Source organism: Chiloscyllium plagiosum, unplaced genomic scaffold (assembly GCF_037043375.1).
Source record: "Chiloscyllium plagiosum isolate Xiang-an unplaced genomic scaffold, Cpla_swu_hap1 HiC_scaffold_15, whole genome shotgun sequence".
Taxonomy (NCBI): Eukaryota; Metazoa; Chordata; class Chondrichthyes; order Orectolobiformes; family Hemiscylliidae; genus Chiloscyllium; species Chiloscyllium plagiosum.
Window position 1 is genome coordinate 30,793,253 of NW_028270153.1, and position 26,198 is coordinate 30,819,450.

Sequence of the window (26,198 nt, forward strand, 5' to 3'; positions counted from 1 at the left end):
TACTCCTAGACTGGGAGCATGTTTTAGGAAACTATGCATGTCCAGCTCTGAATTCCCAAGTTGTTCAGCATTTGATCTGATGGGAGTGCTTGGTTGCGAAAGCATTGCTTATGTGCAAAGACAGGAGGATAACTGAAAGATACACATTTGTTAATGGAAGTCAGAATAACCATTGTTAGAAAACTTGCAGATTAAAATTTATAAAGACAAATGTTAAATCAGTATGATTGATAAGTCAACTTGTTGAATCACCGTCAATTTCACAGATGTAGTCTGACAAATTTCAGAACTAGTAAGATTAAGGCACTTTATTTCACACCTCAAGCATTAATACAAATATACACTATGAATGACAACATTTCTGAAGTCACAGTACTTTAATTCTGAAACCATTTCAATCCAGAGAGAAATGATGCATCCTTTATAAATCTTCAAACTCCAGTTCATTATTAAACAAAGTTCTTATAGACTTTGGCCAATGAAACTTACTAATGCAGCACACACATTATAAATTATTTTCCACACTTGATTAAAAAACTTTAAACAAAATATTCCAAGAATAAAAGAGATCAATGAAAATAATGGGTTTAGTTTTGATTTCAGAGATTTGAATTAGTTTTAAGATTTTGCCTCAATAGTTTATCATTCCTCATGAATCTGCTCATTTCCAAATTACCCTGGAAAGTCAACAGTGGAGAATTCACAAAGAAGCGGTCATGTGAGTTTGTTTACATTTTTGCTAAGTCTGACTAAGTCAACTTTGACTTTCGACAACAAATGAGCCCTTTAAAAAAGGAATGAAAGAGATCAGAGGGTACAACTCCACACATTGCTCACTCACAGTTCAAAGCAAGACTAGCCAAGGATTCTATTAGTTAATATGAAATAGGATACTCAGTTTAATTGATAATGGTCATCTTAATAGCATCTAGTCTTTGAAAATATTATTGAAGAACTTTGTTGCCTTCCCCTCTTTGCAAGTGCTGGGATCAATGTATCAAGTTATTGAGACACTGTACAACTATATTAACATATTTCCTAAAACTGCTCCCTTTATATGAACTATTTGTGCTTTGGGAAACCTGTCATGAGAGCCCATCCAGAATTGAAACAATTCAAATCAACTTCGATTTGTGTAGCATGTAAACATAACATTGCTGTAAAAAGGGGAAAAAAAAGGTTGTAATGACAAGGCTGTTCTGAGTGCTACTTTCAGTATAAAAATAGTGCACAATTAGAAAAAAGATAAACTGTGATGTCAATGAAAATACATTACCAATATTACTTTAAACATTGTTCCGAAAAAAAAAAACATTATTCAGTCATTTATGGACTGATGAACATTTTATATCTTGTGCAGAAGGATTGCTCACATTTTCAAAGACTTACTGAAAATACATAGCATGAAAAACAGTTATTTACGATCAAGAATGTTGAAAATTATTTTTATTGGACAAGGTGCAAAAAACTGCAAGTGCAGGTCTTAAACAGTTAAATTTAAAATTGTTGCCTGAATTGCTCTTCTCCTGTGATCGTCCCTATATATTTGGCACTTTGTTATGGCTGCTGCTGGTACTGGCTCTCCGTTGCTGTAAAAAAGTCTTCTAGCACACTTTGTAAGTATTCAAAAGTTGGACGCTCTTCTGCTTTGTTCTTCCAGCATTTCATCATGATGTCATAGAGCTCTGTTGGACACACGTCTGGACGGGGCATCCGATATCCATGTTCTAATGAACGTATCACATCTGGGTTTGACATTCCTTAAAAATCAGAAATGCAATTGTAAGCTTCCTTTTTTTGGAAACAGATGTACTGGTATGCTCAGTATTGCCATATCCACCCACCACTATCAATTTAACATTCTTAAATTCAAATTTGCAAAAGTATTTGAAAGGACTGAAAAAAATGTACTAAATAAACATTAATAATTGAGTGATTAAAATATATGACTGGATGTCTGACTAACAGGTAGAGTGTAAGTTAACTATTAGATGTACAACAATACATTTACCCTCCATGTTTCATCAACATTTTGATATTTTTGGAAGAACAAATGCTGAACATAATGCAAATTACAGCTCAGCGCACAAATTCACTGAAATGAAGTGAATCATGATGTCCTCCTGCAGTATATTCCTCGTGCCACTGCTTCAGTTGACGTTCTGAATTCAGCTTCAGACTGCATTTGTACAATAACTGCAGCATCAGCATGAAGTGAGCCAACTCTATTGTTGCATTAAGTGCCATCTTCAATAAGTAATGCAAGTGCAAAGGGAAGAAATGTTTATATAACTGAACTGCAGTTCTGCTGGAAAAACTTGACTGTTCTTTACAGACCTGGGTAAGGGGTCCGGCCATATGTGATGGTTTCCATGAGAAGAATTCCAAAGGACCACACATCAGATTTGATTGTAAATGACCCAAAATTGATAGCTTCTGGCGCCGTCCATTTAATCGGAAATTTGGCACCTGAAAATGGAGATTATAAAAGCCAAATTAAACTCCAGAACCATGAAATCCATTGAGGGTATAGATTCACCAATCTGTATTAGCTTGGGCAAGACCCATCAGACCGGAAGTCTTATTAATTAAAATATTATATAAAGTAGTAAATACAAAAACAAAAATACACACTTTTTACGAGATAGCTAAAACATAACTTCACAATGGAAATGAAGCCTATAAATTAGTGGGAAGTATTATTGTATTTTCAAAACAAAATTATTTCGATACATTATTCTGCTTTATAATTTCAGTACTAAATGCCTGATGAAATTTTAGTTTCGAAACAAAAAGGTGGGAAAGATGTCTGCATTCCTGTTGCTTACTATTTTTGTCCTTGCTGGATTTCTAAAATGAATGGATGATGCCAAGGTTAAAGAAACAATGAACTCTGCAAATGTGTCTTGGGATTATAGTTGCAAATGTTTAATGGTAAAACAGAAATATGTATAGAAATGTTGTGTTTTTATACAAAAGCTATTACAGATTTATGCTTTAATATTAAATCACTTCATTCATAGCTCATTAGCAGCATAAATATAGAAGGATATAACCCAGAGGATGTCGCAGGCATTGAACAAGGCATTCTATACACTTCAAAACGGACAGCAACAGCCTCATCTCGATCTAAAGCAATGGGCATTTACGAAGTTATGAGTCAGAGTTAGATTTCAGTTCTGAAATCAGCCCAATGTAAACCAGTGTACAAAATTAAATGAACACAAGAGGAATGTTGAACAAAGACACATTAGGAAAAAGTAAACATAAGTAGATTAAAGATAACTATACATTAAACAGAAAACAGTTCAAAACGAGAAGCTTGAAGCTAATCTCAGTCGTATGACAAAAAAAGGTTTAAAAAAGCCAACTGTGGAAGTTATTATAATAGCATTAAATACCACTGTATATGCCATGTGCTACTATAAATAGTTTGTCATCTACTTTCAAAACATGTGGCAAGACAGAAACAGAACTTAGGGAAATTTTTTAAAATAATGTAGGTATCTAGTACATTTCCAAACTAGCAGCTGGGAATTACTGTTGACTATATTAAAATGGACAAATACTTGGGTGAAGAGAGGAAATTTTAAATAAGAATTGAAACATGAAGGAAATACTTTGAATATGACTAAGTATCAGTAAGAAACAACAAAACTCTCAAGGGAATTGTCTGCAGATTTCTAATAAAGTCAGGGTCATACAGCATGGAAACAGACCCTTCGGTCCAACTAATCTATGCTGACCACGTTTCCAAACTGAACTAGTCTCACTTGCCGGTGTTTGGCCCAGATCTCTCCAAACCTTTCCTATTCACGTACTTGTCAGAATATCTTTTAAATATTGTAATTGTACCTGCATCCACTACTTCCTCTGGCAGTATGCTAACAATGATTAAGTTGCAATGCAACCCGAAATGGCCAAAAAGCTCCACTTGTATGATCGTGGTACATGAGAGGTAAGAGACATGCTGAAACAAAAGTTCTTATACACATGCAAGGAAAAATGGAAATTCAGTAGGCTAAGAGAGCAAAAATAACCAAAGAGATGCAGAGAATGTAACAAGCAATGCAAAAAATATAGAAAAACAATTCAAGTTAATACAAAGCTAACAGTAAAAAGATTTATAAATATATTGTGTATTTAAACTTCAACACCTTCCAAACACAAACTCTACTTAGAAGAGTGACACAACAGATGCATAGGAACACCAGCATCAGCAAGTTCCCTACCAAGCCAGACATTTTCCTGATTTGGGAATATTTCATCGTTATTATGGCCACTGGGTCAAAATCCTGGAAGTCCCTTACTAATAGTACTGGGTGTTTACCCAAACTGTGGGAAAGGATATAAAACAAATAATGGGATCATGTAAAAAGAATAGAGCCAACTGTATTTGCATCAGTGGGAGTGGTGAGAGCATGGTCCAGGGGGCAGCGGGGAAGGAAAGTTTCCCTTTTAAAGACTTACCTCATGAACAGACGGAGCAAAAGGTCAACACGAGTGGACACAGACATGGGGATTGCTGCATGTGAACTGCTATATTCAGGTTGTGGCTAAACCCGAAAGACTACACGTGTAGTAACTCCCAGTAATCCTCCTCTAACCAAAACAAAAAGATTGTGCATGGAGGATAGGCAAGTAAGGTTTTTCTTTTCATTTATTCAATCTCTCTTAGTAATTTCGAGCAGAGGGGATGGAGGCTAGAGCAGTTGCATGCGCCTCTTGCAGGATGTGAGGGGTAAGGGTCATCACGGGTGTCCTGCAGACTTCACCTGCAAGATGTGCACCCAACATCAGCTCCTCACAAACCACGTTAGGGAGCTGGAGAGAGAAAATACGACAGCAATAATGATGAGAGATTCAGTCAAGAGAGGAACCAACAGGTGATTCTGTGATCACCAATGAGATTCCCGGGTGGTATGTTGCCTCCCAGGTGCCAGGGTCAGGAATGTCTTGGATCGGGTCTATAGGATTCTTAAGGGGGAGGGAGAGCAACCAGAAGTTGTGGTACAAATCGGTACCAATGACACAGGTAGGAAAAGGATGAGGACCTGAAGAGAATATAGAGAGTTAAGTTGAAGCCAGAACAAGCCGAGTAGTAATCGTGGGATTGCTACCAGTGCTAAGTGTTAGTGAGGCTCGGAATAGAGAGTGGGTGTAGATGAATATGTGGCTGCAGGGATGGTGTAGGAGGGAGAGGTTCAGATATATGGATCTTTGGGATACCTTCTGGGGAAAGTGGGACCTGTCTGAGAAGGACAGGTTGCACCTGAACTGGAGGGGCAGCAGGTTTGCTAGAGCTCTTCAGGAGGGTTTAAACTAGATTGGCAGGAGGTGTGGGAACTACAAATATAGATCAGATGATAGAGTAGGTGGTGAACAGCCAAATACAGTGCGCAGAGAGTGAGGAGGGATAGGCACTTGATAGGGCAAAGGTGCAGTTAGTGTGATGGATTGAAGTGTCTATTATAATGCAAGTAGTATCAGGAATAAGGGTGATGAACCCAAGAGCATGAATCAGTACTTGGGACGATGTTGTTGTAGCCATTACAGAGACTTGGATATCACAGGGAAATGAATGGTTGTTGGATGTTCCAGGGTTTTGATGTTTCAAAAGGAATGGGAGGAGGGTGGTAGGTAAAAGAGATGATGGTGGGGGGGGGGTGGGGGGGGGGAGGGAAAAGGGGAGAAGGGGAGAAGAGGAGTGGCAGTGCTAATTAGGGAGAGTATAACTGCAGAAAGGGAGATCATCAAGGAGGGTTTGTCTACAGAGTCAATATGGGGCAAAGTCAGAAACAGGAAAGGAGCAGTCACTTTATTGGGAGTTTTCTACAGATTCCCCAATAGCAACAGAGACACAGAGGAGCAGATTGGGAGCCAAATTTTGGAAAGGTGCAGAAGTAACAGGGTTGTTGTCGTGGTTGACTTCAACTTCCTTAATATCGATTGGAACTTCCTTAGTTCAAATTAGTTTGGATGGAGCAGTTTTTGTCAAGTGTGTCCAGGAAGGAAGGGTTCCTGATGAAATATGTAGATTGGATTTGGTGCTTGGCAACAAACAATGCCAGGTGTCAGATCTCTCGGTGGGAGAGCATTTCGGTGATAGTGATAATAACTACTTGACCATTACTATGCTCATGGAGAGGGATAGGAGTGGACAGTATGGGAATGTATTTACTTGGGAGGGGGGGGGGGGGAAGGAGAGAAAAAAGAGGGGGAAAATATGGAGGAACTGGGACACCTATAATTGGGAACAGGATGTTCTTGGGGAAATGCAGAGAAATGTGGAGGTTGTTTAGGGAGCACTTGCTGATGGTACTGGACAGGTTAGTGCCATTTAGGCAAGGAAGGGATGGTAGGGTGAAGTAAGCTTGGGTGACAACAGATGTGAAACATTTAGTTCAAGAGGAAGAAGGAAGCTTACTTTAGGTTGAGGCAGCAAGAATCAGACAGGGTTCTAGAGGGTTACAAGGTAGCCAGGAAGGAACTTAAGAATGGACTTAGGAGAACTAGGAGGAGACATGAAAAGCTTTAGTGGGTAGGATTAAGGAAAACCCTAAAGCATTCTACGCTTGCGAGGAACAAGAGGATGGTCAGTCTGAGGGTAGGGCTGATCAGGGATAGTGGAGGGAACTGGAGGCTGGGGTGGTAGGGGAGGTCCTTAATAAATACTTTGTTTCAGTATTCACTGCTGAGAGGGAGCTTGATGTTTCTGAGGATAGCGTGAAACAGACTGATATGCTTGAACAGGTTGATGTTAAGAAGGAAAATGTGCTGAAAATTTTGAAAAATCAAAGATAGGGAGATCCCCTGGGCCAGACGGGATATACTCAAAGTTACTACAGGAAGCAAGGGAAGAGATTGCTGCGCCTTTGGCGATAATCTTTGCGTCCTCACTGCCCACTGGAGTAGTGTCAGATGTTTGGAGGGTGGAAAATGTTATTACCTTGTTCAAGAAAGGGATAGTCACAGCATGGTTTTGTGAGGGGCATGTCATGCCTCACAAATCTTACTGAATTCTTTGAGGATGTTTCAAAACACATTGATGAAGGTAGAGCAGTGGATATGGTGTACTTGATTTTAGCAAGGTGTTTGATAAGGTTCCCCATGATAGGCTCATTCAGAAGATAAGGATACATGGGATACAGGCCTATCCAGCTGTCAGGGGTGATCAGGTGGAGAGTGGGACTGTAGATTTTCTAGGTAGAAAATGAAGGGTTTTTCCGCCAGTGTCTGTTGAGCTTTGTGGAACACTGCAGCAGGCTCAGGGCAGAAATATTACTATCGGAAAAAGACAGTTTCTCGAAATGTCAAGCAATTGGAAAGTTGGAGTAATTGTTACAGATAGAGCAGTGGTGATCTGCAAATACTCACCAAATCTGCATTTGGTCTTGTCAACATGAAGGAGTCAACACTGAACAGTGAATACAGTAGATGAGATCGAAAGTAGTACAAATAAAATGCTGCTTCCCCTGGAAACTGCATCTGGGATCTTGAACAGTGAGGAAGGGGAGGCAGGGGGTCCTCAGTTAAAGGTAAAAGTACAACATGTCAAAGTCCCCTTTGTGGAAGGTAGAATCCTTGGGACAACATGACTGATTCAGAGAAATTGGAACAATGGATTAGTCCTTGTAAGAAGCAGAGTGTGAAAAAGTATAGCTGAGGTAACTGTCCATCCCTGACTTCCCTTTCTTGACTTCACGGTTTCAGTTTCTCGGATTCGGCCATCCATCAATATCCGCTACAAACCCACCAACTCTCAAAAAGAAACCCACCTCCCATCAAGCACTCCCCCAGAAACTGTACTGGCAGGGACTCCCAACTTAAGGGAATAATGTCAGCTGTGCAAATGGAGACCCCTTGCTACTCCTTATTAGAACATGCTTAATTAGTCAAAATAAGCAAAACAAAATGCATTACAGTAGGCCTTATCTGTGATGGTTCTGTCCCTGAGAACCCCTGCGAACGATGAAATCTGCAAGTGCACTGCTCATTTAAAAAGGTGGTTAAAAATAGGTTACAAATTGCAGACAAGAGTGTTGCCCATGGTTGTTTAATCTCGTTGTTACTTATTTGTTTGGCATGGATAGGTGAATTTATGATTTTGCCGATACAGAGGATTTACTGTATCAATAAATAGAAATGTGGAATTTCAAATACACATTCACAACACAACATGCCGAGCGTGACCAGAATTAATAGCTTCCCAGTTCCTCTGGGATCTTGTTGCAGTTGCCAGCAGTTTCATTAAGTGGCAGGAGGACAAATTATTTCATATTTTAAATATTTTAACATACCTTCTCTGGCTGTATATTCATTATCTTCAATTATCCTGGCTAGGCCAAAGTCGGCTATCTTGCAAACCAATGCATGAGACACCAGGATGTTAGCAGCCCTCAAATCTCTGTGTATGTAGTTCTTGGATTCAATGTAAGCCATTCCTTCTGCAATCTTAAAATCATACAAAGTGCGAGATTATATATGATGCAATTTCACAATCTGAGTAGACAGATTTATTATTTTTCAGAATAAAAATTTAAATTACACACCAGAGTGCATTGCTAGATTTGTAGAAAATGCTATAAACATTCAAAGTTCACTATTTAAAAGATAGGGAAGTAAAATGATACAAAGTTTTTCAACACCACCAATACATGGTTAGCTTTGACATCTTGCTGGGCAGAAGAGGCAGAGAGAGACCATTCACTATTTGCTACCAGTAAAAACAAAATCTTTGCCCTTAACTCATGTAGCTGGTTTCAAAAGTATACTTCAAGCCTTTCTTTTTGGCTCCACTTTTCCACTGATAGAACGCTCCCATCATTACAAATAAAAACAAACATCTCAACAAATTTACATTGAACAGCTAAGACATGCATACAAAGGTTTGGGTTTACTTCCAAATTTGTATTGAGAGATTTAAGAGTAACGGTAGGTGACTATTATTGGGCTCCCTTTAAGTGAGTGAGGAGTAAAGTTCTTCTAATCCCATGAATGAGCATAACTAGTAATGCTGTGACAACTTAAATAATGCTGATTAAGTCTTTTTTTGGGTATGATGACCTCCTTATATTAAGGAAGGCTATTCCCAACAATACAGATACAGAATGTATGACTGCGTTCATCATCCACCTTGACATCTCTAGTCAACCCAACATGCTTCTCTGAACACCAAGGTTGTGAAAACATGCGGGGTCTTGAGCTTGCAGCTGCTGGCATTGAGATCACCTGAGCTCCTTGCTCAGAGGTAACCTCTCAGTTGGCCATTTGTCCAATGCAAGTGAGGGTGCTGCTGAGGCAGCCTACAACTTGACTGCCTAGTTTTAAATTAAAACTTCAAAAACTAAGCAGACGGACCCCTCTGTATAACGAGTATGCCTTCTCTACCTTCAATTCCCATGGACCCTGCTCCTCACCTACCAGACTACCACAGGGAGGCTACTTGCAAGATGTTGATGCCCTCCATTTGTTGGAGGGTTATGCTGCTGGCAAAATGTTAGTGGCCCAGAAAAATTGCGCTTAGTTGGGTCTTTATTTAGAGCCTGCCTGCTTCTGTTCAGTGAGCAGCCAATCTATAGCTATCTTCACCTCAGCAAAAAGAGCTGTCCGCATATAAAACCTTTCGATTTTCCTGGCACAAGCCTTTGCCAGCTACATAGATTCCTTGAATTTTCCCTCAGCATGTCTGTGCTGATCTTTCTAGTCACGTTTATGCTAAACTTAGCTCTGTTTTATATTCCTTGAGATTTCTATGTATCATTCAAGTCTACACCTTTGTTACCTCCAGTCCTGACTGTTCCAATGCTCTCCCATCAACGTCTTGTTTTGCATCCATGGAAATTTAACCTCAAAACCTCTTGTTGCATTCTAACTTGTTGCACCATTCATGCATCACTCATGCTTGCTCAGACACAATGCTCTGGAATTATCCCCAGAGACCACTCTGCCTTGGTACTTCTGTATTTAAAATACAGAAAAATGTCTGTCTATTCGGATCAGACATTTAGTCACCTCACGTGGTTCAGTGCGAAATCTTTTGGTGTTTTATTGTATAAAAAGGACAAACAGGGTGTTTTTCCACTTTTCCTCCATCAATTTTCTCATTATACCTAAATTCATTTCTTTCTCTCCTTTCTAGCTTTACATAAATCTCATTTTCCTTCTCTCTATTGCTATTTAGAGATAGGAGAACTTATACACATTAGGTCTCTTTAGCATTGAGTGTTATGGGTTTTTCTGATTTAAGTATTCAACATATTAACAGGAACAGACAGGGTAGATAAAGACAACTATTTTTCGCTGGTTGGGGATTCCAGACAAGGGGGCCAGATCATTCAGGAGTGATGCTAAGTAGTACATCTACACAAAGGGTGGTAGATGTTTGGAACTCCCTTCCATAAATGGCAGTGGATGCTGGATCAGTTGCTAATTTTAAATTGGAGATAGGTAATTTTTGTTAAGCAAAGCAATTAAGGGATAAGGGACAAAGATATATGAAGTTAGGCCATAGGTAATCCAGGACTCTAGGGTCTGAATGGCCTACTACTGTTCTCATGTCAATGCTGTTTTCCATCTTTTCAGTTTCCTGTCCTTCCTTCCACGGTCTTTGCTTTGTGCCCTCTCTTTCCTTCACTGTGCCTCTGCTTCTCCTCTTCTTAGAGTCTGAAAATATCTCATCTCCTTTATGCAGATGCATACATTAATATACAAGTCACAGTTACCACAAAAGGTTAATGAGACATGTTGCAATGAAGCACAGTCCCAGCTTTGGATGCAGTTTGCTTATAATTAAAGCAATTAAACAGCATTCCACAAACCACTACCATTTGCCCATCATGCAGTTTGTTCTGCTTGATCTCACAAGAAGAATCTTAGATTCCCTTTTGTCCTCTCAAATTAGGAAAGCCTCAATGGTTTAGGGTCCCTAAAATGTACAAAGTGTTCATTTAAACTAAAGGAATCCTTACCAATATTTCACTTTTAAATAAAGAATTTCATTATTTTCTTTGATCAATATTACTTAAAGTGGAACAACAGTGACAATGCAAGTTATATCACATGACCAGGAACCACTAAAACCAAAAGCTGAAAGAATGTTGCAGGCCTGGTTTGACATTAATTGGTTGACAGAGTCTTCTCTCGGCTGTTGTTCGTTGCTGATTATTCTCTCCCAGTTGGAAAATAAAAACTCTGCTGGAGCACTGAATCCTTCTCAGAGATTGCCAACATGTGCTCCCAGTGCAGGAGGCCTCATAGTAAGGAAGAACATTTCTAAAGTCCACCTAGTATTCCCCAAAGTGATTTCATGAACTTGCAGTACCTTGCAAACAGTCCAGATGGTCATCTCAGTGCATGATACAAGGGATTTGGTGGTCACAAATGTCTATTCAACATACGTCCAGTTGGTGGAGCTCCACTCTATCTCACTTTGTTTTAGCAATACATGTTACATATTTGAAACTTCTACATATAACCTTACAATCTATACAATGTGGAAACAGGCCTTTCGCCTATCGAGCTAAACACCAGTCCTCCAAAGAGCATCCCACTCAGACCCACCCTCCTATTTATCTCTGTAACCTTGCATTTCCCATGGCTAATCCATTTAGCCTACACATTCATGGATACTTTGGGCAATTTAGCACATGCAATCCACTTAACTGGCACATCTTTGGACTGTGGGAGGGAACCAGAGCACCCAGAGCAAATCCACACAGATGCAGAGAAGAATGCACAAACTTCATATAGTCGCCAGAGGGTGGAATCAAACCCAGGTCCCTGGTGCTGTGAGGCAGCAGTGCTAACCACAGACAAACATATTCAACAAATCCAAAAATGAACCTCTTTTTGCCTGTATCTTATTCACATTCTATTTGAAACAGGCTACCAGGAATTTACTTGTTCTACAAGGCACTAAAATTTAAAGCTTTTCATGTTCAGAACACTAAAATAACTCATGAAATATGTTGAGATATTTTTAAATATTTTAAAAATGGTCAGAGATGTGGTTGTGTGACAGAGTTATCACTAACACAATATTTTTGCACATGTTCCTCTTCTAATGCATGTTCCCCCTGATAGACTGGCAACCATTTACTGTGGCTAACTCCAGTAAAAACTCAACAGGAGTACGTAAATGAAAAAAGCAGGCAAATGGCCTAGACAGCATCACCACCATCCTGGGATATGTCCTGCCCCTCTGGCAGAACAAACCCACGAGATATGTTAGTAGCATAATGCCTAGTTTGGAGGGATGTCACTGGCAGCTAGATTCCATGATGTCAGGTCAAACATGGGGCAATGAAATCTCGATTACCAAAAAAATTCTGGCTGTAACAGCTGCTCCTTTGTGGAGGCATTTTAGGTGCTGGAGGGGATTTCCAGGAGCAGCAATTACTGTTTCATATGCTGTTGCATTGTTTTGGAACTTTGGAAATAAAAAGTCAGAACAACAACAACAGTTTAAAAGGAAGAACAACAGACAAAGGAAGCACATGGTGAGGTCAGTGCAGGGGAGAGAGAAAGAAAAACTTACACTGCCTTTGCTGTTTGAATTCATGGATCACTGGACATCAGAATGCATCTGGGGAAATTAACAGTGAAATTCACAACTGATCTTGGAGGAACTGTTGAGTGACGTTCACAGCACAGAAGCAGATAACTGTATTGTTGTTTTAAGTGTGACCTACAGAAAGTCTGTAGTAGTGAGTAGAGTGGGTCCTTTCTTGATGATGTGTTTTTGGAGATATATGTCTCTAGATTAAACTTAAAATAGAAGCCATAACTATTCATTTAACCTGGGGCAGTGTTTGTAGAGGAATGAGAGTGTTATTTTCTGGGTCTGTAGATTGTGAAGCAACAAAATGGCCTTTAGTAGTAGAGTGAAATGTGCTTCTTGTCAGATGTGCGTTTAAAGAGAGTTTAAGGATTACAGTAGACTATATCTGCCATAAATGCTGTTGGCTACGAATCTTATCAGATCGAATGAATCGGTTGGAGAGACAGTTAGAAGCAATGAGGAATTTGCAACAACAGTGTGTGATGGATGGCAGTTATAGGAAGGGGGAACATCTCAGATACAGTCACAGAGATAGGTTAACTCCAGGAAAGGTAAGAGAGGTAGGCAGCTAGTGCAGGAGTCTTTTGTGGCTATACCTATTTCAAACAAGAATGCTGTTTTGGAAAATGTAGTGGGGGTGGGGGGGGGGGGGGGTGGAGAAATGGAATCTTAGGGGAACATAGCACAACAGAGCTGAAAATGTGTTCCTGGAAAAGCGCAGCAGGTCAGGCAGCATCCAAGGAGCAGGCGAATCGACGTTTCGGGCATGAGCCCGTCTTCAGGAAGGGCTCATGCCCGAAACGTCGATTCTCCTGCTCCTTGGATGCTGTCTGACCTGTTGCGCTTTTCCAGCAACACATTTTCAGCTCTGATCTCCAGCATCTGCAGTCCTCACTTTAACATAGTACAACAGCCAAGTTTCTGGTATTGAGACGGGCTCTAATGAAATGAGGGGTACATTGGGTTCCAAGAGATCAATTGTGTTAGGGGATTCTCTAGTCCGAGGTATAGACAGGTGTTTCTGTGGCCAGCAGCGAAAAATCAGAATGGTGTGTTGCTTCCCTGGTGCCAGGATCAAGGATGTCTCGGAAAGGGTGCAGAATGTTCTCACAGGGAGAGGGGCCAGCAAGAGGTCCTTGTCCACATTGGAACCAATGACATCGGAAGGGAAAAGGTGGAGACTCTGAAGGGAGATTAGAGAGAGTTAGGCAGAAATTTAAAAAGGAGGTCCTCAAGAGTAGTAATATCTGGATTACTCCCGATGCTACAAGCTAGTGAGGGCAGGAATAGGAGGATACAGCAGATGAATGCATGGCTGAGGAGCTGGTATATGGAAGGAGGATTCACATTTTTGGAATTGCTTTCGGGGTAGAATTGACCTGTAAAGAAGGATGGATTGCACCTAAATTGGAAGGTGATTAATATACTGGCAGGGAGGATTTAAATTAGTGAGGGGGGTGTTGGGACCAAGGGAGATAGTGAGGAAAGAGGTCAATCTGAGACAGACAGACAGACAGACAAGGTAGGACTAATAAATTAAACTGCATTTATTTTAATGCAAGGGGCTAAACAGGGAAGGCAGATGAACTCAGGGCATGGTTAGCAATATGGGACTGGGATATCATAGCAATTACAGAAACATGGCTCAAGGATGGGCAGGACTGGCAGCTTAATGTTCCAGGAAACTAATGCTACAGGAAGGATAGAAAGGGAGGCAAGAAAGGAGGGGGAGTGGCACTTTTGATAAGGGATAACATTACAGCTGTGCTGAGAGGGGATATTCCTGGAAACACATCCAGGGAAGTTATTTGGGTGGAACTGACAAATAAGAAAGGGATGATCACCTTATTGGAATTGTATAATAGACCTCCTAATAGTCAGAGGGAAATTGAGAAACAAACTTGTAAGGAGATCTCAGCTATCTGTAAGAATAATAGGGTAGTTATGATAGGGGATTTTTACTTTCCAAACAGACTGGGACTGCCATAGTGTTAAGGGGTTAGATGGGGAGGAATTTGTTAAGTGTGTACAAGAAAAAATTTCTGATTCAGTATTTGGATGTACCTACTACAGAAGGTGCAAAATTTAACCTACTCTTGGGAAATAAGGCAGGGCAGGTGACTGAGGTGTCAGTGGGAGCGCACTTTGGGGCCAGCAACCATAATCCTATTAGATTTAAAATAGCGATGGAAAAGGTTAGGCTAGATCTAAAAGTTGAAGTTCTAAATTGGAAAAAGGCAAATTTTGATGGTATTAGGCAAGAACTTTCAAAAGCTGATTGGGGGTAGACGTTCGCAGGTAAAAGATACGGCTGGAAAATGGGAAGCCTTCAGAAATGAGATAATGAGAATCCAGAGAAAGTATATTCCTGTTCGTGTGAAAGGAAAGGCTGGTAGGTATAGGGAATGCTGGATGACTAAAGAAATTGAGGGTTTGGTTAAGAAAAAGGATGCATATGTAAAGGTATAGACAGGATCGATCGAGTGAATTCTTACAAGAGTATAAAGGTAGTAGGAGTATACTCAAGAGGGAAATCAGGAGGGCAAAAAGGGGACATGAGATAGCTTTGGCAAATAGAGTTAAGGAGAATCCAAAGGCTCTTTACAAATACATTAAAGGACAAAAGGATAACTAGGGAGAAAAATAGGGCCCTTCAAAGTTCAGCAAGGCGGCCTTTGTGTGGAGCCACAGAAAATGGGGGAGATACTACACAAGTATTTTGCATCTGTATTTATTGTGGAAAAGGATATGGAAGATATAGACTGTAGGGAAATAGATGGTGACACCTTGCAAAATGTCTAAATTACAGAGGAGGAAGTGCTGGATGTCTTGAAACGGGTAAAGGTGGATAAATCCCTAGGACCTGATCAGTGTACCCTAGAACTTTGTGGGAAGCTAGAGAAGTGATTGCTGGATCCCTTGCTCAGATATTTGTATCATCGATAGTCACAGGTGAGGTGCCGAAAGACTGGAGGTTGGCTAACGTGGTGCCACTGTTTAAGAAGGGTGGTAAGGACAAGCCAGGGAACTATAGACCAGTGAGCCTGACGTCCGTGGTGGGCAAGTTGTCGGAGGGAATCCTGATGGACAGGATGTACATTTATTTGGAAAGGCAAGGACTGATTAGGGATAGTCAACATGGCTGTGTGTGTGAGAGAAATCATGTCTCACAAACTTGATTGAGTTTTTTGAAGCAATAACAAAGAATTGATGAGGAATGGCGGAGGTGCCCTCCGACCCCACCCCTCCAACCGTAACAAGGACAGAACGCACCTGGTGCTCACCTTCCACCCTACCAACCTTCACATAAACCAAATCATCCGCCGACATTTCTGCCACCTCCAAACAGACCCCACCACCAGGGATATATTTCCCTCCCCACTCCTTTCCACCTTCCGCAAAGACCGTTCCCTCCGTGACCACTTGGTCAGGTCCACGCCCCCCTACAACCCACCCTCCCATCCTAGCACTTTCTCCTGCCACCGCAGGAACTGTAAAACCTGTGCCCACACCTCCTCCCTCACCTCTATCCAAGGCCCTAAAGGAGTCTTCCACATCCAAAGTTTTACTTGCACATCCACTAATATCATTTATTGTATCCGTTGCTCCCGATGCGGTCTCCTCTACATTGGGGAGACTGGGCACCTCCTAGCAGAGCGCTTTAGTGAACATCTCCGGGACACCCGCACCAATCAACCACACCGCCCCATGGCGCAACATTTCAACTCCCCCTCCCACTCTGCCGAGGACATGGAGGTCCTGGGCCTCCTTCACCGCCGCTCCCTCACCACCAGACGCCTGGAGGAAGAACGCCTCATCTTCTGCCTCGGAACACGTCAACCCCAGGGCATCAATGTGGACTTCAACAGTTTCTTCATTTACCCTTCCCCCACCTCACCCTAGTTCTAAACTTGCAGCTCACCACTGTCCCCATGACTTGTCCGGACTTGTCCTATCTGCCTATCTCCTTTTCCACCTATCCACTCCACCCTCTCCTCCCTGACCTATCACCTTCATCCCCTCCCCCACTCACCCATTGTACTCTATGCTACTTTCTCCCCACCCCCACCCTCTAGTTCTCTCTCCACGCTGCAGGCTCACTGCCTTTATTCCTGATGAAGGGCTTTTGCCCGAAACGTCGATTTCGAAGCTTCTTGGATGCTGCCTGAACTGCTGTGCTCTTCCAGCACCACTAATCCAGAATTTGGTTTCCAGCATCTGCAGTCATTGTTTTTACCTGATGGAAGACATAGTCGACAGTGCTATGAAGTAACATGTGCAAAGGAATAATCTTCCCACTGACATTCTGTTTGCACCAAGGTTGCTGATTTCAATACAGCCTGGTTCCAAAATGGACAAAAGAGCTCAATTCCAGAGACGAGGAGAGAGTGACAACCTTTGACAGGTGCAATTCACAGATGAGCAATCCACAGATGACATCAAGGTGGCCTTGAAAAACTGGAATTAATGGGAACTAAAGAGATTAAAACATTGTCCATTGATTAGAAACATACCAAACAAAAGGAATTTGTGGGTGTTGGAGGTCAAATAATCTCAGTTGAAGGACATTACCCGGAGGAACTCCTGCAGTCCTTGGTCCAATCCCCTTCAGTGGAAGGTTATTCATAGCCAAGCCTAACTTTAATCTCTCCCTAGATCTATTCATGTGCAAGTTCTACCAGGGATCTGTGAAGAGTGATCAGGAGTAGAAGGCTCTGGCTGATTTCCCCACACTCCTTTCTCTAGTGATTAAACTTATTCTATTGAGAACAACCAACTCAGCATAGAAGAAATTTGGGAGACCCAAGTCTGTTTTTATACATACATTTTCTTTTCTTAAAAACAAACTGATGAAAATTAAAGCCAAGCTTCAATACTGCACTCCAATGCTATGAAGCGCGATAAAGGAAAATTAAGATGCATCAATAATTCCTGCAATTCATTGCCATTGAGCTTAGCACCACCTCCAAGCGGAGATTCATATTGCTGTTCAAAAACTACTTCAGACCAAAATGGCAACAACACACTGGAGCAAAAATTTCTTAATGTTTCTATTAAAAAATTACAATGATTACATTGCCCTCAAATTTGTCTTTTTGCAATTCAACATCCTCCCACAGATACAGCTAAGCATATCTGTACTTCCCTTTTAGACAGTTCTTTTTAAAAATAGCTCATCTATAAAGATAACTATAGAAAGTGGTTCTGTTGACTGAAGCTAAATGCTATTGTAATTACTTGCATTTTCACTCAGCTGATAAGTGAAAAGAACAGCAGCTATTACAATCTAATGCTGGCACCTCCAGGGTATTTAAATATCATCGTGATATTAATAAAATATGGACTACTGATTTTCAAACTCCATCGCTTGATGTTAGCCCCTTTGATTTCTCATGGACCAGAATAGATTAAAAAAAAAGGAAAAATATTGACCTGAATAGCCACATCACTTAACTAAGCTTCATGAAGTCAATGTGAATTAAACTAAAACCCATTTAGCCAAAATTTAAACTATTCCACCCACTTTTCTTATTTTGATTATACTTGTAAAATAAAAGTTTTAAATGAAAAACCACATTAATGATCAAGCTCATACATGGACATACACCAATAAAGATTTCAGGGAGTGGCGAGGGATGACTTTGCGACTGCAGAACTGAATATAGCCCTCCCAAGAAGGAAAAGCACCCATCAATATAATTGATTGAGAACTGGAAAGAAATGGAAATATTTGCTACTGCTGAGGTTACAAGACATCAATTATGCAATTTTTCTTTCAAGACGACCTTATGAGTCTTAAACCTTATGTTCATTTCAGCCTTTTTTAAACTAGGCACTATCCCTTTAACTGTGCGAGATTGACATCACATCTTTATTATTTTCCTTTGGGATTGCAGATAAAATTGCTCTTTCTCTCAAAAAACCTTGTGATTGACTCCCTGACAGTAAAATTGGGTAATTTCTTTTTTGAGACAAATGTAAAAATATACTAGAAAACAATTTTAGACATTTATTGCACCAAACAAGCAAGTTAGAAAAAGGAGAGTTGGATTCATCCTCCTCACTGTATTGTATCAGTGCAGAAAATCTATTAAAAAATAAACAAAATTTGCTACTATATGGCTGACTTGGAAAGTCACTGGGAGGCACAATTATACATCTGTGATATATTAGATTATTTCTGGAATGATTCAGTGCAAACATACGATTGGAAAAGGAGACCTGGGTGTCTGACACTAGTCACTGAAAGTAAGCATGCAGGTGCAGAAGATGGTAACGGCGGCAATTGATATGTTGGCTTTAATTGTAAGAGGATTAGAGTATAGGAGCAGGGATATTTGCTGCAATCGTACAGGGCTTTGGTGAGACCATACTTTGTTGTATGCAGTTTTGATCTCATTTGGAGGAAGGATGTTTTAGTTATGGAGGGAGTGTCACAAATGTTTGGTAGATTGAATTCTGGGATAGCACAACTGACTCAAGGAGGAGTGATCTCATAGAAACCTACAAAAATTTTAACTAGGACAAGACAGGATAAATGCTGGGAGGATGGTCCTGCTGGCCAGGAGTCCAGAATCAAGGGTAAGACTTTAGCATTTAGCACAACAGTGATAACGTCACATTGTTGGGAGTTTTAACTTGCAAGACATTGCCAAGATATTCACCGTGTTGTGTACGCTACCAGATCACTTTCTCATCTGAAACAGATAAGACCTGGCTGGTGCAAATATGCCAGCCTTGTCACAAGCAACCTGAGCAAACTTAACATTCAAAAGCAATGAATGGCAGCAAAATGATATACAGAACGGACGTTATCCAAGTGATGCAGTCGCAGTACTGACACAGGACTAAGCAGTACAGTACTGAATTGGTTTTGGCCAAGAAACTTGAAAAATGTTTAACTTTCATCAGGAAACCTCAGTGGAGAACAAAACCAAAAGCAAATTTTCTCTTCTAATTTTGTCTATGGGATGAGATGACTGCTTTGGTTGCCTCTAATTTAACTATTTCATACAAGAATACAGCAAACTGTTGGGTTAAAAATAGCCCTATTAGTTGTCACATTCTCCAGCAAGCTAAATAGCTGTTGCTGGACTGTTTTAGTAAAGTGCTATCAGACAAACTCCCTTCTCCTTATGAAGGCATGGGGCTCCAAGAGCCTACTACATTTGACTGCATTTAATATTTAAAAAGTGACCTTGTACTTTCAGGTTCTTTCAAACGTATCAGATATCTGTGCCGTTAGCTCAGTTATTCATCTGTAGTTTAATTAGCTGGGAACAACAGATTTAGGGCCAGATTTTCAGAGTTGGAACTACTCTGGAGCCCATTTAAAACCTTCCCAGCATATTCAAAAGCTTTCATCCATCCCCTGCCATGCTAACACATGCCCTCTGACCACCGTCATGACAATTCAATGCCTGACCAATGGTACCACATACCCTTCACGTCAACTCATGGTCCTGCAATGCCCATGAGTCCAGTATACTGTATGTACAGAACTAATTAACCCTATAATAACAATGATACATGAAAATGCTAAGAAAGTGAATTTGTTTAAAAAGACCTCCATTCCTGAGTATCCAAAGACTGTTTAACAAGTTTTAAGTACTTGACACATCAGCCTTGTGCAAACAGAGACATTGATAAAATTGAGCACAGAAGACAGAACTTTAGAACCTCAGAGATGCCAATCAGTCACACAATGTTTTTCTGCAAATAAACTTATTTGCACAATTTCCCCCCCACACCCTCAGAGGTCAATTTCATCAACTTCCCCAACAAATACTGGTACATGGTGAAAAGCTCTCATATGCTTAAACCAACACTTGATCTTTGAATCCTAACCACCAATTCAGACACTGGTAGAGTGACTGCTCTCGACATTGAAGCAGAATTTGACAATGTGACAGCAAAAAGCCCCAGTAAAACTGGAGTCAATGGGAATTAGGGGGAAAATTCTTCTGATTGGTGTCATACCTAGTACAAAGATGGTTGTGTTGTAGGTCAATCCTTTCGATCCCAGGACATCTCTGTGCAGGAGTTCCTCAGAGTAGTGTCAGAGGACAAAATTTCCAGCTGCTTTGTGAATGACATTCCCTTCACAAGGGCAAACAAAGGAGTGTTTGCTGATCATTGCATCATGTTCAGCACTAGTCTACACCATTGAAGCAACCTAAGCCCATTTGTAGCAAAACCTGGACATCACGTACTTGAGCTGAGAAATGATAAGTACCATTCACTTCTTAAAGTGCCAGTCAATGACCATCTTCAACAAGAGACAAGCTAACCAACACCTCTTGGCATTACAATCCCTGAACATCCACGGTCACATCTTAGTAATTACTATAGGCCAAACACTAACCAGACATGTAAATAATATTTTCTGGATTACTGGTGCTGGAAGAGCACAACAGTTCAGGCAGCATCCAAGGAGCTTCGAAATCGACGTTTCGGGCAAAAGCATATACCATGTAAATACTATTGCAACAAGAGCAAGTCAGAGACTGGAAATTCTACAGTGAGTAGCTCATCTCTTGCCTCCCCAAAGCCTGTTCCCAAGCAACGATGCAAAAGTCAGGAGTGTGCTGGAATAGTCTGCCTGTCTGCATGAGTCACAATGCATTAACTCTTAAGCAGCTTGACCCCATCCTGGACAAAGCAATCACTTCTCTGGTACCATAGTCACTCCCTCCACTAGTGACACATGTTGGCAGCAGGTGAGTAATATCCACAAGGTACAGTGTCAGCAACTCATCAGGCCTCCTTTGACAGAACCACAGCTACAACTACTTCCAAGGACACAAGCAGCAGATCCAAGGAAATTTCAGTAGCTGTAAATTCCCCTCCAAGTTACACACCATCCTGACTTGGAACTTTAATCACCTCTCCTTCCTTATCATGGGGTCAGAACTCCAATTCCCTTTCAGCACTGTGGATGCATCAAAACAAGAGTCTTTTGTGATTCAAGATAGCAGCTCATCCCTGCCTACGCTTGTTCAGTTAGTGAAGGAAATAAATGCTAGTCTAGCCACTGATGCCCACATCCAGTTAAAGAGAAAGAAATTGCCCCAAACATACAAGAGTGTCCTGAAGCAGGAATAGCACATGGTGACCATGCAAATGTTGGCTACAGTCAATCTAAGGGAAAGGGTCATTTGTGCGTTAACTCTCCAGAGGGTGAACTGGAGGACAGGTTCCATTTTGGATCACTTAGGTGAAACCTTGAATCGGATGACATATAGGAGAATGCTGATAAATTGGCAAACACATCGTTGGGACAATGGCAGCTTGCCAGATGATCTCTTGTCCCTGTCTAGGAACCTGGACAAACTTGCAGATGTTATTATGCAGATCTTGGTGTCCAACCCCTTCATTGTGAATGTGGTGACAGCAACTCCATGACAGCACCAGTAGACTAAGCAACAGACAACTTATCTGCTAGTTACCACAGATGCTGCCACTGCAACCAGCATGTGTGTTCCCATCAATGCCACTCCTCCAGTGGCCTTGCCATTGCTTCAGCCAGCCAGATCAGACCAGATTGCTGCTATCCAGACTACAATAAATCAAAGCCAACTGCATCTTCATCAGGGAAAGCCAGCTATTTTCTAGTAGCCATGCTCCAGCTGTAGGAGAACTGCAAAGAATAAAGAGGAAGGCACCCACAAGTCAGGTTTTAAGGAAATCTACAAGGGTATCGCCTGTAAAACTAGATGCAATGCTGAAAAATAAAAAGAGGATAAGTTTTTATTGTTGAATATTGGGAAAAGGGACATGGCCATGTCCACAGTCTTTGTTTCACCATTGGATTGGTAATATTTCCATATCTAACTGCCCTTAGTTATGACAAATGAATAGCTCACTTGACCATTTGAAAGGGCAGTTAAGAGTTACCCCACTGCTGTGGCTCTGGTGTCATATCTAGACCAGGTGAGAAGGCAGATTTCCTTCCTAAAGAACATAAGTGAAACAGATGGGTTTTTGCAATGATCAATGATAACTCCACCATCACAGAGACTACCTTTCTTTCCCACATTATACAACCCTTGGCACCCATCATAAAAAGGAACGCTAAATACTTCCAAGAACCTAACAAAGCAACAACCAAATCAGGAGTGTGAAGGACTAAGAACACCTACGTTTGGACTTTGCATGTAATTAGTACTGGCTTAAGCCCCATGAAATTTCCCAGTTGCTATTGATCCTCCAGTGATTAGATTTTAAAGGAATAGGAACAGCAGTTGATCATTCACCCACTGGGTTTTTTCCTGCCTCAACTTTGTGGATCAAAAGTCAAACCTAGCCTTCAACATATTCAATGGCCCAGCCTACATTAAAACTTTAAGAACTGCAAAGATGCAAGACCCCGTGAAAAACAAAAACTTAACTTTATCTCAGACTTAAATAGGAGACCATTTATTTTGAAATGTGTTGACTAACTCTAGACTTCTGAGTGTGTGGGGCAACATCCTTCTAGTATCTACTTTGTTATGACATACCCTAGAATCTTACATGGAGCAGTAATACTTTTAATGATTTTTTGTAATAACTTATTGGATATATATGAATTTGTGGACTAGTACATTTCCATGATTAAGAACTCATGCACAATGAATCAGATAGTTCAGCTGTGTGCCAGGACAACATAGGTCAAGCTGCTCCATAGACATTAGGGAGTTACCTGCATGTGTCCCTCTGTCACCATAACAAGTAACAAGTAGGCAGTAGTGCAGTTTAACTCAGGAAATGGAGCAACATGCCCATTAGTGACAATTTACATGACAATTTCTAGACATTAATTCAAAAAGAAAGCTATTAAGATATATAAATTCACAATTTTCTGTAAAGTTTTGGGTCCTGTACTGAACATCTGGTCTTCCAAATATAGGAAAGATGTTGTGAAACTTGAGGGGGCACAGAAAAGATGTACAAGGTTGTCGTCAGGTTTGGAGGGTTTGAGATATAAGGAGAGGCAGAATAGACTGGGGCTATTTTCCCTGGAGCATTGGAAGTGGAGGATGTCCTTATTAGAAGTTTATAAAATCATGGAGGAGCATGGATAGGGTGGACAGCCAAAGTCTTCTCCCCAAGGTAGGGGAATCTAAAACTGGAGGGCATAGGTTTAAGGTGAGAGGGGAAAGATTTAAAAGAAGGGACCAAGGGGCAAACTTTTCACAGAGGGCGGGTGGTGTATGGAATGAGCTGCCAGAAGTGGTAGAGGAGGCTGCCACAACATTTAAAAGGCATCTGGATGGGTATCTGAATAGGAAGGGTTTAAAAGGGATATGGGCCAAATGGGACTAGATTAATTTGGTATATCTGGTCAGTGTGGAGGAGTTGGACTGAACGATCTGTTTCCATGCTGTATATCTCCATGATTTGAAGTTGAAAATCAGAGGCCGATACATAAATTAAAGATCTTTCCTTAAAAACATTTATATGGCAGAAGAGCAATTAAGAGCAAAATTACTATACAATGTCAAAGAGATTTAAACCTCCCTTGGTAGCCTGATGTAAACAGTAATAAATAAACCAGCTCATTAACTGAAGTCATTAAGGGCAGTTGTTTAATTAATCGCTCCATTAAGAAACTCCCATTTAATTTTAAGTATTATTGTGTTTAAAAAGTATAATTTTTAAACAATCAATCAATCTGTTCAGAGGTGTTACTTCATACTTCAGTCCTGGCTCAAAGACAGGGACACTGGTACTGCACTACAAGAATTGCAGGATACTATGCAATACTGAAATGTATGGATTGTTACTGAGACAAAGAAATGTTCAATTAGAAACAATTTAATCAGATTATCTGGATTCTTAAAGGCCAACCTTTGAACTGTAATTGCTCAAAGCAATCTGTGAGATCTAAGTACCGTTAAGGTATGTTTAACATATTTTCATGTACTGTATCCTTAAGCTATGAATGCTAATGTGTAAAACCCTTACTAATTTGAACAGTAAACAAGGCATTTTATTCTGTTTATTCCAAAAGAAAAAAAAAGAGAATGACACTCAAATTGCAGTGACAGAGGTCAAGTATGTACAGTGACAGCAGATCGAACTGCAGATTCAGGTAAGAGAATGGTTGAGAGTCAGAGCAAGTTGTTGAAGGACTGTCATCAGTTTTCAGGCCTCCGTTCAAACAATACTTTAAGATGTTTTAAATGAATATTAAGGAGACCACCAGAATTGCACATAATATTCCAACAGGGGCCTAACCAATGTCCTGTACAGCCACAACATGACCTCCCAAATCCTGTACTCAATACTCTGACCAATAAACGAAAGCATACCAAACGCCTTCTTCACTATCCTATCTACCTGCGACTCTGCTTTCAAGCAGCTATCAACCTGCATTCCAAGGTCTCTTTGTTCAACAACACTCCCTAGGACCTTACCATTAAGTGTATAAGTCCTGCTAAGATTTGCTTTCTAAAAAGCCAGCACCTCGCATTTACCTGAAATGAACTCCTTCTGCCACTTCTCAGCCCATTGGCCCGTCTCATCAAGATTCTGTTGTAATCGGAGGTAACCTTCTTCGCTGTCCACCATTCCTCCAATTTTGGTGTCATCTGCAAACTTACTAACTGTACCTCTCATGCTCACATCCAAATCATTTACGTAAATGACAAAAAGTAGAGTACCCAGCACTGATCCTTATGGCACTCCACTGGTCACAGACCTCCAGTCAGAAAAACAACCCTCCACCACCAGAGGATGGTCTTCTACCTTTGAGCCAGTTCTGTATCCAAATGGCAAGTTCTTCCTGTACTCAGTGAGATCTAACCTTGCTAATCAGTGTCCCATGGGGAACTTTGTTGAACACCCTATTGAAGTCCATATAGATCACATCTACTGCTCTGCCCTCATTAATCCTCTTTGTTACTACAAAAAAATTCAATCAAGTTTGAGAGACATGATTTCCCCTCACACAAAGCCATGTTGACTATCCCTAATCAGTCCTTGCCTTTCCAAATACATGTACATCCTGTCCCTCAGGATTCCCTCCAACAACTTGACCACCACTGACGTCAGGCTCACTGGTCTATAGTTCCCTGGCGTGTCCTTACCACCCTTCTTAAACAGTGGCACCACGTTTGCCAACCTCCAGTCTTCCGGCACCTCACCTGTGACTATCGATGATACAAATATCTCAGCAAGAGGGAGTCGGAGGTTGAGGGGGTGACCTTATAGAGGTTTATAAAATCATGAGGGGCATGGATAGGATAAATAGACAAAGTCTTTTCCCTGGGGTCAGGGAGTCCAGAACTAGACGGCATATAAAAAGATACCTAAGGGGCAACTTTTTCCACACAAGACGGTGGTAAGTATATGGAATGAGCTGCCAGAGGAAGTTGTGGAGGCTGGAACAATTGCGACATTTAAGAGGCATTTGGATGGGTATATGAATAGGAATGGTATGGAGGGATATGGGCCGGGTGCTGGCAGGTGGGACTAGATTGGGTTGGGATATCTGGTCGGCATGGACACGTTGGACCGAAGGGTCTGTTTCCATGATGTACGTCTCTATGACTATGAAATCAAAAAGGACCCAAGAGCAAGCACACAATGTAGCTTGCTACTGAACTACTAGAGATATTTATTGCATCTTCCAAATTTTCAAATATCCCAC

The 26,198-nt window shown here is 40.9% G+C and overlaps 1 protein-coding gene across 2 annotated transcripts in view; it reads right to left on the minus strand.

Annotated features, from left to right (window-relative positions):
- Positions 1 to 293: 293 nt before the first annotated feature.
- The window catches only part of LOC122560162 (tyrosine-protein kinase HCK-like), a 90,941-nt gene continuing 65,036 nt past the window's right edge, over positions 294 to 26,198 (minus strand). For both annotated transcript variants that reach the window (XM_043710498.2, XM_043710496.2), the window contains exons 11-13: positions 8,301 to 8,454; positions 2,338 to 2,469; positions 294 to 1,760 (exon numbers count right to left, since the gene is read on the minus strand). In XM_043710498.2, coding sequence (XP_043566433.1) covers positions 1,558 to 1,760; positions 2,338 to 2,469; positions 8,301 to 8,454 — 489 coding nt within the window. In that variant the 3' untranslated portion in view covers positions 294 to 1,557. The remainder of the gene's footprint in view (positions 1,761 to 2,337; positions 2,470 to 8,300; positions 8,455 to 26,198) is intronic.